At 38.7% G+C, this 17,730-nt stretch overlaps 2 protein-coding genes across 5 annotated transcripts in view; one reads left to right on the plus strand and one right to left on the minus strand.

Moving 5' to 3' along the window:
* Positions 1–620: 620 nt before the first annotated feature.
* Positions 621–7,576, plus strand: LOC122970062 (gastrula zinc finger protein XlCGF57.1-like). Its single transcript, XM_044336170.1, has 2 exons — positions 621–707; positions 3,954–7,576. The coding sequence occupies exon 2, from the start codon at positions 4,229–4,231 to the stop codon at positions 5,252–5,254; it is 1,026 nt and encodes a 341-aa protein (XP_044192105.1). The 5' UTR covers positions 621–707; positions 3,954–4,228; the 3' UTR covers positions 5,255–7,576.
* Positions 7,577–9,879: 2,303 nt separating this feature from the next.
* Positions 9,880–17,730, minus strand: part of LOC122970011 (zinc finger protein 260-like) — a 35,083-nt gene continuing 27,232 nt past the window's right edge. The window contains exons 2-4 of one of the 4 annotated variants that reach the window (XM_044336089.1): positions 14,391–14,609; positions 13,177–13,300; positions 9,880–12,405 (exon numbers count right to left, since the gene is read on the minus strand). In XM_044336089.1, the coding sequence (XP_044192024.1) occupies positions 11,169–12,405; positions 13,177–13,300; positions 14,391–14,609 (1,580 nt within the window). In that variant the 3' untranslated portion in view covers positions 9,880–11,168. Of the gene's footprint in view, positions 13,301–14,390; positions 14,610–16,810; positions 17,000–17,730 lie in introns of those variants that run through there. The other 3 variants (XM_044336086.1, XM_044336085.1, XM_044336088.1) reach the window with 3 other exon arrangements.

The following is a 17,730-nucleotide window of genomic DNA, read 5'->3' on the forward strand; positions in this document are numbered from 1 at the left end:
ATGTCATAAAAACCAAACAGCACATATCTGTATGTTAATGAATATTGAACAGACTATGTTGGATAAATTATTTCCAAAACATAACAGTTATAACAGGACAACAAACATCTGTTTTAAATACTCTAACATACTCTACTCAGCAGCTCGTTGACGTCATGGCGAAAATGATGAGAAACCGCAAAGCACCGTGGGTAATCTGCAGCGCTGAGTGACCATCGTTGTTGATGACTCTCTCCCTTCAGTCCATGAAGAGGCGAACTCACTAAGTTCACTTGAGTTTTTCAGAGAATTGGGACGACACTTCACGGCTGCGGGGATTCCCCGGGGGAGAAGTCAACGAGGGCACGTTGAACGACTGATGAAACGCAGCTTCACGCATCATCCCAACCAACCCAACCAGCGAATGTAACCAGTACTAGCCAATCAGAGGCAGAGTAGGGCGGGTCATGACTTCGCCATCCTAGGAAAAGAAATTTGGCGAGCGGTTTGTAACTAGCTGTGAGCCGCCATCAGAGCTCCTGCTTCCTGGTTAAAAATGTCTAAAATAACCGAGTTGCGGGTCCTGGTGAGACGCAGACTGAAGGCAGCTGCGGAGGAGATCTGCGGGGTTCTGGACCAGACTCTGGAGGAGTTGGAGAAGGAAGTCTGCCGCCAGCGGAAGCTGCTGGACATCGTGCTCAGTCCGCAGATTCGTCTGCACAGACTGGGTTAGTGACCGACTGCGGAACTCTGTACAAAAACCTGCTGATTTTAAATTAATGTGCGTACTGTACCGCGAACGTACCGCATATCACGTGATAAACGTCTATGTCACAATGAGAAGATGCAGCTGCATGATTCGGCTTCTAGACAAGTCACCGAGAAATGAATTGTTTTACAGAAATGTCAACTTTATTAAAGGACCAGTGTGTAAGACTTAAAGGTATCTGTATTTGCAAAAATTAATATTGGCAGACATGGAATATAATATTCATAGGTATGTTTTAATTAGTGTATAATCAGCTGAGTATAAGAATCATATTTCTGTTACCATAGAAGGATCCCTTTATGTCTTTTCTTTTTAATTGAACAATTTTCATTTACAAACTCAAGAAGCTTGCATACAAACTAGATACAAACCAGACAATATACATATACATACTGTATACTCTGAGTTATAAATATAGTTAGTGTATATATACACAGTGTCCAAAATTAACTTTTTGACTCACCTGCCAAGGGGGCTGGTAAAAAAATACACTGGCCAAGTATATTTTTTACTAGCCAAAATAATGAATGAACCTTTTTGTGTCACATATACATTTGTTTCAGTATATTTCATTGAGATAATAAGGTATTATTTGTATACAAACATAAAGAAGAGGCCAGAACAAAATCTGGATCAAAATTATTTTAGTTTGACAGAACAGTACAGTTATAGGTCTGTGTTAATCAATACAGCTGTCTACGCCGTGTGCCATGCGCGCTGTTTTTCTCCATTTTACACACATAACCACAGTCGTGATCGGCTCTGAGCACTTTCAAAACGCAGGTGACCTACGCTTTACACTGTAGCTGAAAGCCTCCTGTGTAGACACACAGACGGAGGTGGATCAGCTGTCAGTTGGCTTTAAAGCTATAATATGTAATTATTCCACATTAAAATGTCTAAAAACAACTAGACCTATGTTATATATGTTGTTGAGTTGTGTACTTACATTATCCCAAATGTTTCCAACAATTTTCAAACCCAGAGAAATCTGTAATTTAATCAAAGTAACAGACCGTTTCATTTGGTCGCCTGTCAATGGCGTCATACCTCCTCTACCAAAGAGTAAACACGCACCAGATGCATACGGCGGCGCTGTGTTTGTCCGTTACAATGGCGTCTACCAAAGAGTAACTTACACACACACAAGATAATACATCGGCGTTGTGGTTGTTCCACACAAACTGTTATAAAATTGACTTTTATTTAGTTTTAAGCCACATTTTCATGATAAATTTAGGTGGTTTTTAACTATATCTTTTAGCCAGAAGAAGGATTTTAGTCATTGGACGTCTGGATCTTAAGTTATCAGAGAAATAAACTGGACAAACGTTAGCAGCAGCTCGGCTAACAGCCCCTCCAGGAAGTCCGGTGGTCGCTGTACATCATCGGAGAAACATTGATTTTTTAGGTAAAACAGCTTTAATTAGTATTTTAACGATTTTAATCTGCATGTACGTTTGTTTTTGGAGAGGAGGAGACCTCTGCGGATAATTCGGCTCCCGGGAGAAACCGACCGAACGTCTGGATCTTAAGTTATAAGAAAATTAGTAATTTGTGATCAAACATAATGCACTATGATACACAGAATTTAACTACTGAAGTATTGATGGTGCAGCATGACAATACACTGCTTAGTCAAAGACAGACATGAAGGTTGACTGCACAATAGTTTTACGATTAGAGGAAGACAGACATCCATTAATTCTATACAAGAAGCTTAGTTTGATTTTCAATTTTTGAATCAATTGTTGAATATGAATCTTGAATGATAGTCTGCTGTCAAGCTAAAAAAAAAAAGTATTTGTATGACTCAGCAAAAGTAATATGGGTGCCATTTAAAGTTTTAATGGCAGGATACTCAAAATCTCTGGTGGAGGTGGAGAATACCATGTACTTGGTCTTTTCTGTATTTAAAACTAGTCTGTGATTAAGAAATGATATTTGGGAAGCATCAAAGGCAGACTGGAAATGAGTGCCTGGACTGGGGTGGAGCTTGGGGCATATAAAATTGTGTCATCTTTAAAAAAATGTACATTGAAGTATTGATTAGTGAGAATTATGTTATTTATGTATAATAACAAAAGCAATGGACCAAGGAATAGACCCCAAGGATAGAGTTGACACAATGGATAATATAACAAGCTTTTAAAATACAACACATTGTTAAAGATGAAACCAGTGGTTTCCAACCTTTTTGTCTTTTGACGTCTTACAAAAAGCAGTGTGTAGTCGGGGTCACATTTCACATGTCTATGAGTTGTTAACAGCTCCACCAAATAGTGATTTTTCCCTCTCAACTTCTCACATGCTTTCATTTCAATAAATGTTCAAATGATCCAATATTTCAGCAAAAATCAAAGATTAGAGAAAAAGTCCAAAAACTGAAAACAGATTTGTGTATCAGAACTTTGTTTTTTCTTCTTTCCTCTCCCATTAATCATCTCACCACCCCTCAGATTTATCTGCTGACCCTTTGGAGGGGCCTGACCCCTAGGTTGGGAACCACTGGACTAAACTAGCTAACTGTATATAAAGTAGTGTAAACTAGCTCCACCTCCAGCAGCTACAACAGTAACATGCTGCTCTAACACTGATGCTTCACTATTAATACTTTTACTGCAATACTTTAACTACATCGAGCTCATAATACTTATGTACTTCTACTGTAGTAGGATTTTTCATGGAGGACTTAACTGGTAATGAAATATTTTTACATTGTTGTATAGGTACTTTTACTGAAGTAAAGGATCTGAGTACTTCTTCCACCACTGCCTTTAAACTACTGTGGAGCTTCTTCCCTCTGAAACGATCGTTGGCTGAGTTGGACAAAAAACAGTAAAGAAAGGATCTACATTTTATTGAGTTTATTTAGTCAGATACCAATCAATTTAAACATTCCCAGATCAGTCAAGGTACAATCTGGCTCAGGACATCTCTAAAAATCTGTAGTCACCCCTCAGAAGTTCAGATTCACCTTATAAACAGAGTTCAAATCTTGGTTTAGGTAGGATTTTTGTGACTGCACTGGTATCCCACAACCAATTCAGGTGTTCCTCAAATGGACAGGAAGAAGAACTCCTCATCTGGTTGGTATCAGTAATCCAGTGCTGAAGCGACACTGAAAGTCATGCATGACTGAAAACAAAAAAATCAAGTTCTGTCTTTGTTTCCTGATGTCTGATGTGTTTCCTGTTTCCTGCAGACGTCCAGCAGCTGTTGGAGAGTAAAGAAGAGGTTCCCCCTGAGCAGCAAGAGGGGAGCTCCGGTCTGGACCAGGATGACCCAGAGCCCCCACACATTAAAGAGGAACAGGAGGAATTCTGGACCAGTCAGGAGGGAGAGCAGCTTCCAGGGCTGGAGGAGGCTGATATCATCAGGTTCACATACATTCCTGTCCCACATGAAGATAATGAAGAGAAACCTCAATCATCACAGCTTCATCAAAGACAAACTCCAGCCAGCAGATCAACTGAACAGATGGAAACAGAAGCTGATGGAGAGAACTGTGGCGGACCAGCCAGAAACTTGGTCCTTCATAGGGGTAGGAGACATTATGCTAGGAAAAATATGTTTCGTGTCTTTGGTTGCTCTGAGTGCGGTAAATCATATCACTACAGTTACCTTCTGGAGAGACACATGAGAACTCACACAGGAGAGAAACCGTTCAGTTGCTCGTTGTGTGGAAAAGAATTTACACAAAAGGGACATGTGACACAACACATGGCTGTCCACTCAGCTGAGAAACGATTCAGCTGTCATCTTTGTCACAAAAGATTCACCTGGCGTTCACAGGTCAAAAAACACAAGTGTGTTCGAAAGTCCTCACAGCTTCATCAAAGCCAAACTGAGGAGAACAGAGAGGCTGAGCCTCCAGCCAGCAGCTCAACTGAACAGATAAAAACAGAAGCTGATGGAGAGGACTATGAAGGATCAGAACCAGCCAGGAACTCACATACAGATAGACATTTACAATCAGTTAGTGATGACAAGACTTTAGACTCTACTGAGACTGGATTCAGTGATCATTGGAAGGAAACCAGGGAACCTCAGTCAGGTTTAATCTCTCTGAAAAATAATAAAGTGTGTGTAAGTGATGAGAGATGTAACACAGATAAGAAATCATTCAGTCACTCTACATGTGTGAAGAGATTTGGTTCCAAACCATGTGTGAAGGGACACATGAGAACTCATGCAGCAGAGAAAAGATTTAGTTGTTCAATTTGTGGTAAAAGATACACAGTTAGGGGAAATTTGGTATCCCACATGGCACTTCACTCAGGGGAGAAACGTTTTAGTTGCAGCGTTTGCAAAAAAAGATTCACCTGGCATACACAACGCAAGAGACACATGTGTGTTAGTAAATCCTCCCAGCTTCATCAAAGCCAAACTGAAGAGAACAGAGAGGCAGAAACTCCAACCAGTAGCTCAACTGAGCAGATAAAAACAGAAGCTGATGAAGAGGACTGGAGGATCAGAACCAGCCAGGAACTCACATCCAGATAGACATTTACAACCAGTTTGTGAAGACTTAAGACTCTAACCCAAATCTGAAGGCACACATGAGACTCTGCACAGGAGAGAAACCATTCAGCTGTTCACTTTGTGACAAAAGATTAATTTGGCAACATCAGCTTTAAACTCATAAGTGTATCCGTTATGAGTCCTCATGGCTCTGTCAAAGCCAAACTGAGGAGAACTGAGAGGCAGAGACAGTAGCTCAACTGAACAGATGAAAACAGAAGCTGATGGAGAGGACTGTAAAGGATCAGAACCAGCCAGGAGCTCACATCCAGATAGACATTTACAACCAGTTAGTGATGATAAGACTTCAGAATCTTCTGAAGCTGAGACTGAGACTTTCAGTCAGGTTTAAACTCTCAGGAAAATAAAGAAGTAATAGAGATGTAGAGATGTAGTACTCATAGGAAATCATTAAGCTGCTCTGTGTGGAAAAAGATTTGGCCAGTTAGGAAGTTTACAAACTCACATGCAAAGTCATACAGGAGAGGAACCATTTAGCTGCTCAGTTTGTAATAAACACTTGTGGTGCATTGATTGATGTAGATTAACTTTAACTAAACACATGCTAATTTACACTCCATCTTAAAATGTCTTTCAATTACTGACTCAGTCTCCCTGGTTGAGACAGGAACAACATGGATGAGTTTGAAATAATAACATCAGAGGAAGGAAGAGTTCATCTTCTGCTTAAAGCCTTTACAATAATCGACTGGTAGTCCACATACAGTTCTACGGTTGAGTACCCCCCCCCCCCCCCCCCCCTCCCCCCCTCTACTTTTCTGGTACTGACTAAAATGTAAGTTTCTTTATTAGAACTATTTACAGCAAGAAGATGGTTGTCACAATAACAATACCAGCAGTAACACATTGATAATAATAATTATAAAAAAAATAATACATCAAAAAGGGACAAGGAAAAGAGAAGACGATGGAGAAAAAAAAAGGTAAAAATAAATAACTAAAAAGAATTGTCAGTGAGCACACTGTGTAAACAGGCTTATCTTAAATGATTATATTGCATCTCACATGATGTATGGGAAGGGAAGGAGCAGGCAATGCCAGTAGACTATGTCTTCTAATCTTTGTTAGGTGAAAAGTTAATGTTTCTGATGTAATCAGAATGGATGAGCCCCTTTAAGTCTATTTTTTTCCAGTTCAAGGAAGTAAAGAATATCTGTAATCCAATGAAAATGAGAGGGAGAAATTTTGGCCTTCCAATTAAGCAGTATCAGTCATCTTACCAGCGAAATGTCAGTTTCTAAAACTCTCAAGTATCTGATCTTAACATCTGTTCAGATTCATCATTTTGTTTTCTACATTTACCGTATTATTTTCAACTGGAATTGTTTCCACTGATCTCACAACCTCACACCTTCTTCAGAGATCATTTTGTAATTATCAGTCTCTCAGCTCCAACATATTTTTTAAAAATATTCAAATGGGTGATGTACAATGTACAGCAAGGTATTTCTGCCACCATTACAAACATATTTGCTCAGCTTCTTGTAAGATAATTTTCTTATTTTAACAAGATCCCTTTCACATTGTGACAGTTTTTTTGTGTTTTCATGTTGATATTTTTGCCATCACAACAAAACAAATATTTCATTTTATCAAGAAAACCTTGTTATTACTACATTTTATCTTATTACAACAGAAACTTTGTCATCATTACACAAAATCTACTCAAAATGAGAAACATGTACATAACTTTAAAACAAGAAAAGTGAGATATATTGTTATAACAAAAAATGTTATAGGGTAAAATGATCTTTTAAAAAGAGAATGTTTTGTCATGTTGGCTGCAACATGCTGCTGTAATAGAATGTTTAAGACACGGCTGTTCATTCATACAGCTTCGATCAGTATTGGATGTATTTGTGTATTTTTATGTTTATCAAAAGCTGTTGATACTGGTGATTGTAATATTTTGCTTAAATTATCTTGTTAATGCTCCATAATTATATTATTAACCAACAACACTTTGTAAATGTAAATGGAAGCTCATCTAATATGATCTGAGCTGGTTCTGGTGTCCCACAGGGTTCTATTCTTGGACTCGTCTTTATCTTTCATCCATGTTTCTTTCACTCTTTGCAGATGATACCAGTCTGTTTCTGTCACATCAGAAAAATTATTCCACACGTACTTCTGATGAAAGTTCTGAACTAGATATAAAATTTCAAATTCAACAAACTTTCGCCGTATATCAAATAAAAACTTTATTTACTGCCAAAACCCAAATATACTGTAAATGTTATTCTTTCCCTTTTATTGGACATTATTACTAATGCCTCAATTTTCAAGATTCTTTGTTGTCTTTAATTGAAAAGTTATCTATTTTGTTTTTTTTTTTATTTTTTAGCTATTATTGTAACTTTTTCATATTTTCCTGATTACTATATATCATTTTATTGTAGTTTTAGTTTTTATTGATTCATTCTTGTGTGCGTGTGTGGTTATTTAATCTCACCAACATGATCCTTTTATCAGTTATGTTTCATGTGTTTTACTGCTTTTTTGTTTGTTTGTTGGTCTTAAGTCTCAAAGATAATGGATAATTTTTTGTGTCATATTGACACCAGTAATAAAACAGTTAAAATGATACCCAGCCTTATACACTAGTCAAGTCAGTTTTATTTATATAGTGCCAAATCAAGACAGACATTATTTCTGGGCATTTTTCACATAGAGCAGGTCTAGACTGTACTCTTAAATTTACAGAGACCCAACATTCCCCCCATGAGCAGCAATTGGCGACAGCGACAAGGAAAAACTCGCCTTTAACAAGAAGAAACCTCAAGCAGAACCAGGTTCTAGGTGGATGCTGGTTGGGTTAAGAGAGAAAGAGACAGAGAAGCAGAGCAACAACTATAATAACAATAACAACAACAATAATAACAATAATAATAATAGAAATATGACTAATTATAATAGCAGTAGCAGTGGGCAAAAATGACTAATAATAGCAGCAGCGGTGAGTGTCAAGCTGGACCACTATGTTAATATTATTCTGAACATTAAATGTAATACTTGTATGTTATGCTTCTGGTTATGTGACTGCTGATGTCTGAATACAGAGCTCCAAATAAAGTAGATTTTGGAACATGACTTGGTCTTGTTTTCTTTGTTGTTGCAGTTGTGATTATAATTATCCATGATTATATATCATAAATGATTATTTCGCATGCATACATGGGTCACACGTGTTTTGGGTTTGTTTTTTATTTTTTTAAGTTTCAAAAATGAATGTTAGAGGAAATGATCTTTTGTTGGAAGTCGCAGCTTGCATGAGGACCTGATGGATTTCTGAATCACACAAGACTTGAAATTAGGCCACCAGCACCGAAACCTGCACAGCTCGATCCAACACTCACCTGTAAGGGGTTGTTGACGTGTAATTATTCCTGCTGTTCATACAAACTGTGAGGTCATCTCTTCATAACATGACTAAGAGATTAACTCTACAGTCCTCTCTCTAAACCTCAACTCAAGATGATATGGCTCTAGAACTAGACCAGTAGAACCTTCCTAATGACCACTATAACCTTCATAATGATGACTAGAATATTAATGATCACCAGAACCTTCTTAATGACCACTAGAACCTCATTAATGACCATGAGAACTTTCTTATTGACCACTACAACCTTCTTAATGACTACTAGAACCTTAATGACCATTATAACCTTCTTAATAACCAGCAGAACCTTCTTATTTGCCAACAAGACTGAATGGACAGCATGAATCAATGTCAGCAGGACCCTCTAAGGCGACTACTAGAACCTTGGCAAAGATTATAAAATCTCTCAAAGACCTACTACAACATCCCCAATGACCAGTGGAACTGACTGAATGGCCTCTATAAATTCCTAAAAGACCCCTTAAACGTCCTTAAGGACCATTAGAACATGAAATAGGACCCCCAAACCCCTTCATTGGCAACTACAACCTCTTATAAGATAACTAGACCCTCTTGAAGACTTCTAGAGCCTAATTGATGACCACTAGAACCTTGTATATGTATCCTCCTTAATTACCACTAAAAGCACTTTAAGAACCCCACGAATCTCCCAAAGACCTTCTAGAGCTCCCTAAATGACTAACAGAACCTCCTGATGGACTACAAGTGTTTCTTTCTTTCTTCAGTAAGTGGGTAACAGCAGTTTACATATTCCTGCTGTGGTTTAAATGGTTTTTATAATTAGAGGATTGATGGATTAAAATATTTACAGTGTTTGAGAAGAATGCAGAGGGAAACAAAACCCCACACACATTTTAGAAAGCATCATACTTCAAGGAATACTCTGATCTTTTGGGTAAGTCCTCTTGTCGTCCATTTTCTCCAGAGTCAGATATTTGAGATGATACTAGTTTCATCTCTGAGTGTCTAAGATGTATGGGTATGGGATGTATGTAGCCTCACAAAGCACAAAGACTGGAGACAGTTATCTTCATATAAACAGTATATATATCGTCAACATTTATCCTAATATGATATTACTGACAGCTGGAGTAAGATGATGAAGTTCACAATGTAATTTTAATGACCAAAAACAATAATGAAAAACATGAACATACGAAAGAATAACTTCTTTGACTGTGGCTGAATGCAAACTGGTTTATTCAACTGTTCCCTCAGAACATCCAGAAATTGAAAAAAAATGATTTCACAACCAATTTTTAAGTCAGAAAACTGTTTTCATTGGTCCTCTACCATTCATAAATGATCACATGTGGTTCTGTTTCATCACACAAATATACTCTAGACTGAACATGTCGACGTTCAGATAATAAAGAACAAAATACAATCATTTTCTCTTTAAAAAATAAAATTAACATTTCATTTAAATTTAAAAACAATGAACCTGGAATCTCAAAGTATTTTGTTTTTTTACAGCATGTTTAAGTGTGCAGTTAAAACACTGGGAAATCCATTCAGACTGTTTATGAAAGCTAAAATCTGAAATAACAAATACTTTTAATTAAATACTGTATTAACACTTCAGGCTGATTCCCCAGGGAATGAACTTACTTTCTTTTTTTATACACAGTTCCTCAGTTTTGGTGTACAAAAAATAATATTTGGACACAGGAACATTCATGCTAAGTACAACTATGCTGATATTCATTTTTCTTCATGTGCAGAGTCAAACCAACAGTGAATGATCCACTAACAAGTCACAAGTATTATGTGATATATCTTCGTCCTCTGTGCAGTGGAGCTCCGTTATTGTCCAAAAAACTATTAAAAACACATCAATGAGTCACATCGTTGCACTGGATGACATGTTCCTTCATCACAATGAACACACACTATAGTTTATTTTGCCTCAATCAATGAAATATACAATAAAACCAGAGTTATTCTATAAATAAAATCTTAGTATATAATATTTGGTGTCAAAGATGATATTTGTTCTCATTTTCATGACATATATTCAAAACATTCTGGTTTGTAAAACACAGTGGAAAACAAGGCAGAACCTAGAACCAAGACCTTAGAGGTTCTTACAGGTTTGTGTTAACGGGAAGCTCCAAGTTACAGGTCATTAATTTCCCGTAGTGGAGAAGAAAACAACTTTCTGAAATAGACAATCTTCACGCTGTGATTGGTCAGGTGTGCAGAGGTATGAAAGGCTGATGGGATTCATTAGTTTGAATCCTGTCATGACCTGAAGTGTTGGACATGTTGAGAATATTTTCAGCTTTAATTTGAGGCTGTTTACATCAAAAGAATCATGTAGGATCTGTAGCACCTCTTAAGTATATGTGTCCACTTTGGGGACTGAAATATATTAAACAAATTAAAACAATGTAAAGCTCTGATATAATAATATATATGATATCAGTTGTCAGGTGGTTTGCAGTCAGAGACATGTGAAGTCAGAGTCCCTCAGTCATCAGTAGACTGCTGATACTCTGTCAGGTCTGAACTCATCACAGCTTCGCTTCCTTCTTCCTGCAGCTGACTTGTCTCAGCCGCAGTGTGTTGTGTCATGTGTCTCTTCATATTTGACACTTGTGTAAAGCTTTTCCCACAAACTGAACAGCTGAACGGTTTCTCTCGCGTTTCTCCCGTGTGCTGCGCCATGTGTCGCTTCAAGTTTCCTCCTTGTGTGAATCTTATACCACAAACTGGGCAGCTGAACGGTTTCTCTCCTGAATGAGTTCTTAGGTGTTTCTTCAGAGCTCCACTTGTAATAAAACCTTTACCACAAACAGAGCAACTGAACGGTTTCTCTCCTGTGTGAATTCTCATGTGAGCCTTCAGATTGTGCTTGTGATTAAATCTGTTACCGCACTCACGGCAGCGAAATGGTTTCTCACCTGGTTCTACCTCTGAGTTGTCCTCAGCTTCATCGAGCTCTGACTGCTCAACACCGCACTTGTGTCTCCTGAACCCCGAGAGCCATGTGAATTTTTTGTCACAAACGCTGCAACTGAACTGTTTCTCACCTGTGTGGACAGCCATGTGCTGTGTCATGTGTACCTTTTGTGTAAAACCTTTACCACAAAATGGGCAGCTAAATGGTCGCTCTCCTGTGTGAAGTCTTTCATGCGTCTTCAGATTTACCATGCGACCAAATCTTTTCCCGCACTGAGAGCAGCTGAATGGTTTCTCTCCCGTATGACTTGTCATGTGGCCCAGAAGTGACCTCTTGCAGCCGAATGTTTTACCGCAGTCAGAACAGCTAAATGGTCTCTCTCCTGTATGAATTCTGACATGAGTCTGCAAATGTTCCTTGCGGCCAAATATTTTACCACATTCAGAGCAACTAAATGATTTTTTGCCAGTATTAATACCTGTATCAATTTCAGTGATTTTCACAGAACCTGACTGAGGTTCTCGGGTCTCATTCCAATCACCGTCACCAGCTTCAGTCTCAGGAAAGACTGAAACCTTGATGTCATTTTGTGATTGTAAATGTCTATCTGGATGTGAGTTCCTGGCTGGTTCTGATCCTCCACAGTCCTTTTCTCCCACAAAGTACCTGTTCTCCTCAGATTGTCTTTGATGAAGCTGTGAGGACTGAGGTTTCTCTTCATCATCTTCACTCTTCACAGGCACATGAGTGAATGTGAACTTATCAGCCCCCTCCAGCCCTTGAAGCTGTTCTCCCTCCTGATTGGTCCAGACTTCATGAGGCTCTGAGAACTCACCACTACAGTTATGTCTTTTGAGCTGATAAAGCCAGGTGAATCGCTTGTCACAAACATTGCAACTGAATCGGTTCTCTTTTGTGTGGACTGACATGTGTTGTGTCAGATGTCCTCCATGTTTAAAACTCTTACCGCAAACTGTGCAACTGAAGGGTCTCTCTCCTGTGTGGATTCTCATGTGAATGTTCAGATTATCCTTGCGACCAAATCTTTTCCCACACTCAGAACAGCTGAAGGATTTCTCACCGGTCTCTGCATCTCTGTTTTCCTCAGTCTGGCTCTGATGAAGCTGTGACGACTCACAAACACACTGGTGGCTTTTGAGCTGAGTATACCAAGTGAATCTTTCATGACAAAAACGGCAGCTGAAGCGTTTCTCCCCTGTGTGTACTGACATGTGGTATGTCAGATTTACCTTTTGTGTAAAACTTTTACCACAAAATGAGCAACTAAACGGTTTCTCCCCTGTGTGAGTTCTCATGTGTATCTTCAGATGTGGGCTGCGGCCAAATATTTTCCCACACACAGGGCAGCTGTATGTTTTCTTTCCAGTATTACATCTCATATCACTAACAGGTACTTCAATAATTTTCAGAGAGTTTAAAACTGACTGAGGTTCACTGGTATCTGTCCAATCATCATCACTGACTTCGGTCTTGAACTCAGAAGAGTCTGAAACCTCAGTATCTGGTTGTAAACGTCTATTTGGAGTTAAGTTCCAGACTGATTGTGACGGACTGGTCCAGAGTTCCTCCTGTTCCTCTTTAATGTGTGGGGGCTCTGGGTCCTCCTGGTCCAGACTGGAGCTCCAGTCCTGCTGCTCAGGGGAAACCTCTTCTTTACTCTCCAACAGCTGCTGGACGTCTGCAGAGAAGAGGAAACACACAGAAACAAGTCCGAGTGATTGATATGTTTTAGGGTTTTTTTTGCATTTGTTGCATTTTATACACAGAATATTTGCACATTCTCTCATTTAGTATTTCAGTTTAGTGATCATAGACTGCATGTAAAGATGGACGACATGACAGCTCCCCAAAAAGATCCCCAAAAGTGAAGTCAAAATATCTCAATTCCCCCCTAGTGGCTGGTTGTAGTATAGGTCATAAATCCCACCGCCTACATGTAAGCAGATGGGACATGGACCAAACTAAAAACTTTAGTTTTTCTCGAAAGATGGTTTCTGTCATTTTAGGTTGTTCTTATCATGCTGATGTATGTTCAAGTGCTCATTTTTTCTGATAAGTTTGTTTTTAATTAGTTATTTGACGATACAAAGAGGGGGTGTGATGTCATGATTGACAGCTGTGATTGACAGCCGCCCTCAAATCTCCCTCAGATGAGTCAAGACAGGCTGAGCATTTTCTGCTGTTAGACGCTAACGTACATCTTCATTTGTGATTCACTACAAGCAATAACTGCTGGTCACCGGCTGGTTTCGGCCAGTTTACCTCCATCGCAGCTGCTGGGGTTCACTTGGCTCTCAGCGGCGGGGGGGCTGTCAGTCAAGTTGAGGGGGCGTGTCCCGCAGTCCACCATCCCACCCCTGACTCTACTGCATAGATTCTGGTTGCCAATGACGTCACACAACCAAGATGGCAGCTACCGAAAACGCAATATTTTGGCTTCATTTTTGCATAGTGGTAGGAAGTGGGGACACATCGTCCATATTTATATGGTTTTGGTGGTGGTGGTCTAACACATTGCTCCAGAATCTCCTAAAAGAGAACTAGAACCACCTGAAGCACCACTGGAACCACCTTCCTGAAAACCTCATTAATGATCACAAGCACCATGTAATGATCCACTAGAAACTACTAAAAGACCCCAAGAATCTCTGCAATTACCTCCAAGACCCCCTCACCAATTTGAAATTTTTTCCTTGGTCTCTTTGGTGGTGGAGGGAACTTCAACTTCTTACTGCTCTAAAAATGTAAAACATCCATGTTGTTCAAACCTGAATCATCATCATCATCATCATCATCAGGAGTGAATGTGAACTTGGTGATATCAGCCTCCTCCAGCTCTTGAAGGTTCTCTCCTTCCTGATTGGTCCAGAGTTCCTCTTGTTCCTCTTTAATGTGTGGGGGCTCTGGGTCCTCCTGGTCCGGACTGGAGCTCCACTCCTGCTGCTCAGGGGCAACTTCTTCTGTCCTCACCAACAGCTGCTGGACGTCTGCAGGGAACATGAAACACATCAAACATCAGAAAACGACGACTGAACTTCCAACTAGAGTACTAGAGCCACCATTAAGATCTTCTCAGTTACTTAGGGCACCAATTTAATGAACATAAGAACCCCCTTAAGGACCATTCGACCCAACAAGCTTGATCCATGAAAAAAATACAACAACCAACCAAGTGTAAAGTTTCTCAATTCAAATGTAATTTTCTTTTCTTTTTTGTCATTTTATTCACATTTTTTTCCAATTTAAAAATATTTTCCCTGAGTTATATAATTGTTTCAAGATCTTTTGTTTCTTAAACTGACTTTTGGTTTGCTTCTATTATGAGAACAAGATATAAGAAAGTTGTGCTGATCATCTCAGATTGACATTTCCCACATCCACACACGTCTGTGAATGCAGCATCTACAATATACTGTATATTCTATATATACATATCTGAGTTAGTTGGTTATTTATTGTGTCATGGACATACAAGTGCCCCACCCACATGCAGCTGCAGGGGTGAAACATTTGTCAAACACCGACAAGAACAAAACATCATACGTTACAAAGAAAGAACTTTGTCTTCTGCACCAAAATCAGCCGAACTAAAGGCTTCCTTCCTGAAACACTGCTCAAGTTTTTTAATATCTATATTATATATGTAAAGAGAGAGAGATGACTCTTGGAAATAATACTGTAACTGTGCTTTTTAGATATAAAATAGTTTTTGTTATTAGTCCATTGCCACTATTACTGAAGTATTTTTCTTGTCCTACTTTATTGTATTTATTTATTCTCATTTTTTACCTATTTAACTTTCTATTCTATGGAGCCGTGTGTTGTGTTCTCAATTTAACTATTTTGCCAGTCAGCCGGGAGTTTGAAGAAAGTGATGAAGATGTTTCCCCGAGTCAGTCAGGAAGCACTCCACAACCACTGATGTACTAAGAGAATATAATACATAATATACTGTATATATCTATACATATATGTTCTCTCTGGATGCTCTGTCTTTATCCCACAGACCAAAAATATGCAGGTTAAGTGGAGACTCTAAAAATTGCCCACAGGTGTGAATGGTTGTCTGTCTCTACGTGTCGGTCCTGTGATTGACCGGCGACCTGTCCAAGTTGTACCCCACCTCTTAACCAATGTCAGCTGAGATGGGCTGCAGCTTCCCCCAACAACCCTCTAGAGGATAAATGTTATAGAAAATGGAAAGATGGATGGATGGGTGGGTGGGTGATACATCCATGTCCACAACCTTGAAGCTGAGTTTATATGCAATTGAAGCATCAAAGTTTTTACAGTGAATAAGTCTGTCATCCCAAAGAATTTGCTCCATATCATAAGGGATCACACAGTGCTGGGCTTAATATCCACAAATCTCTGAATCCAAGATCAAAATAAAACCTTATTAAATCCAAGCGATCCACAGTGAGGATGTACATCAGATGAGAGAATGGCATAAACTCAAATTAGTTATTTATTTTCTCCATGGCCCCTCCTGTGGTCCGTACTATCCTACTGTAAACTGTTATTCACTGAGTTTCTGTGTTTGTGGCATGAATGTGGCTACAATCTGCATGTCTTTGTGTAAAAATAAAAAATAACAATAAAACTGAACTTTAACTTCTAACTGGAAAAGAAATCAGCTGTTGTAGATTTCAGTTTTAAACCAGATTAAGTAAATCACTTCATCTGAAACCTGCAAACAGAAGCTCTGGATTATTGAAGATCTGCTGCAAATCGATCCTGCTGCAGAGCGGCGCCAGGTTACCATGGTGACGTGCCTCGGTTACCATGGTGATGCACCAGGGTTAAAGGTGAACCTACTTCATGATAACAGAGAGCTTCAGTCCGGCTGCTAACTGCTAACGCGCCGTTAGCTTGACGATGCAGGCCGCAGGTCTGACGTGACAGTCAGCTGATTTCTGTCTGATATTTTTATTTTTTATTATTATTATTTACAGTTTTTGAAGCGTTTTTAAGTCTGTTTACGTCCCAACGGAGAACACGTGACTCGCTTCGTCATGATTAAAATGTCACAGCCGACGTGTTACAGCTTCAGCACACTGAATAAGATGAGAGAAAGTAAAAATGTGTTAAAAGTCCAGCAGCCAAAAATCAACTGACCGCGGCCAGCTAGCGTTAGCATTAGCAACATTAGCAGCGCAGAGTTTGCAGCAGTAAACAGGAAACAAACCTGCTCCTCTCAGCTTTATTTCAGGGTTTAATAACACATCCCGCAGTTTACGGTGTCGGTCCATCTCTGCTCTGTTTACTGAACTCAACTCGGACGGTTTTCTGCCGTTATTTGATCCAGCTGAAGGTTTACTCCGCTAACGGCGATCACCGTCAAGCCGATAAAATGTCAACGGCTACTTCCGGGTACATGTTTCAACATAAAACTATACCTGATAAGTGTTTCTGAGTTTAAATGAAAGAATATCAGTGTGAAGGGAACGTTTTTTTCATTTTTATTCTCTCCATCCTTTATTAAACAAACCATATAGTACAAAACAACATACAACTTAGAGCCAGGAGACACCGACATGAATGACAGATCAATAATTTTTAAATAATCAAAAAAAAGGAGCAGCGAGAACAGTATCAATTAATAAATAGTTTTTAAATGGGATTTTAAATACATATATATAAACACAGATCTTTCAGAAGCCTTGTAAATCTCTCTTCTCAATTGCAAAAACAGGCAGGAGGCTGTGAAGTGAATGTATTTTTCCCGTTTTTCTTTATTGTAAACATGTTCATATACAAAGGTACAAATAGACACATAGATAATAGAAAAAAAGAAGACAAAAACAAACAAAAGAGAGATTGTTTTAAACAAACAAACAAAAATGTTTTAGATAAAGTGGTGCTATATTGTTTAAATTCATTAATAAAGTACAGAAAAGGTTGCTTGGTTCCTGACCATTTTTTCTATACTAATAATAAATAGTTGTATGATAAGGGCTTGTTATTTTCAATCTTAACTTGAACAAAATATAGCATCATATCAAACAAATCTATTTCAACATCCATCTTACGTTTCTTTTTTTAGAAAATTGGCTACATCAATCCAGTACAGGAAATACTCTCTTCTTCTAGTCCACAAAAATCACA

The sequence above is a fragment of the Thunnus albacares genome, chromosome 19, assembly GCF_914725855.1.
Source record: "Thunnus albacares chromosome 19, fThuAlb1.1, whole genome shotgun sequence".
In the NCBI taxonomy this organism is placed as follows: Eukaryota; Metazoa; Chordata; class Actinopteri; order Scombriformes; family Scombridae; genus Thunnus; species Thunnus albacares.

Bases quoted from the DNA above. Each gene is read 5' to 3' on its own strand.
- LOC122970062 (XM_044336170.1), top strand. From the start codon at position 4,229: ATGGAAACAGAAGCTGATGGAGAGAACTGTGGCGGACCAGCCAGAAAC.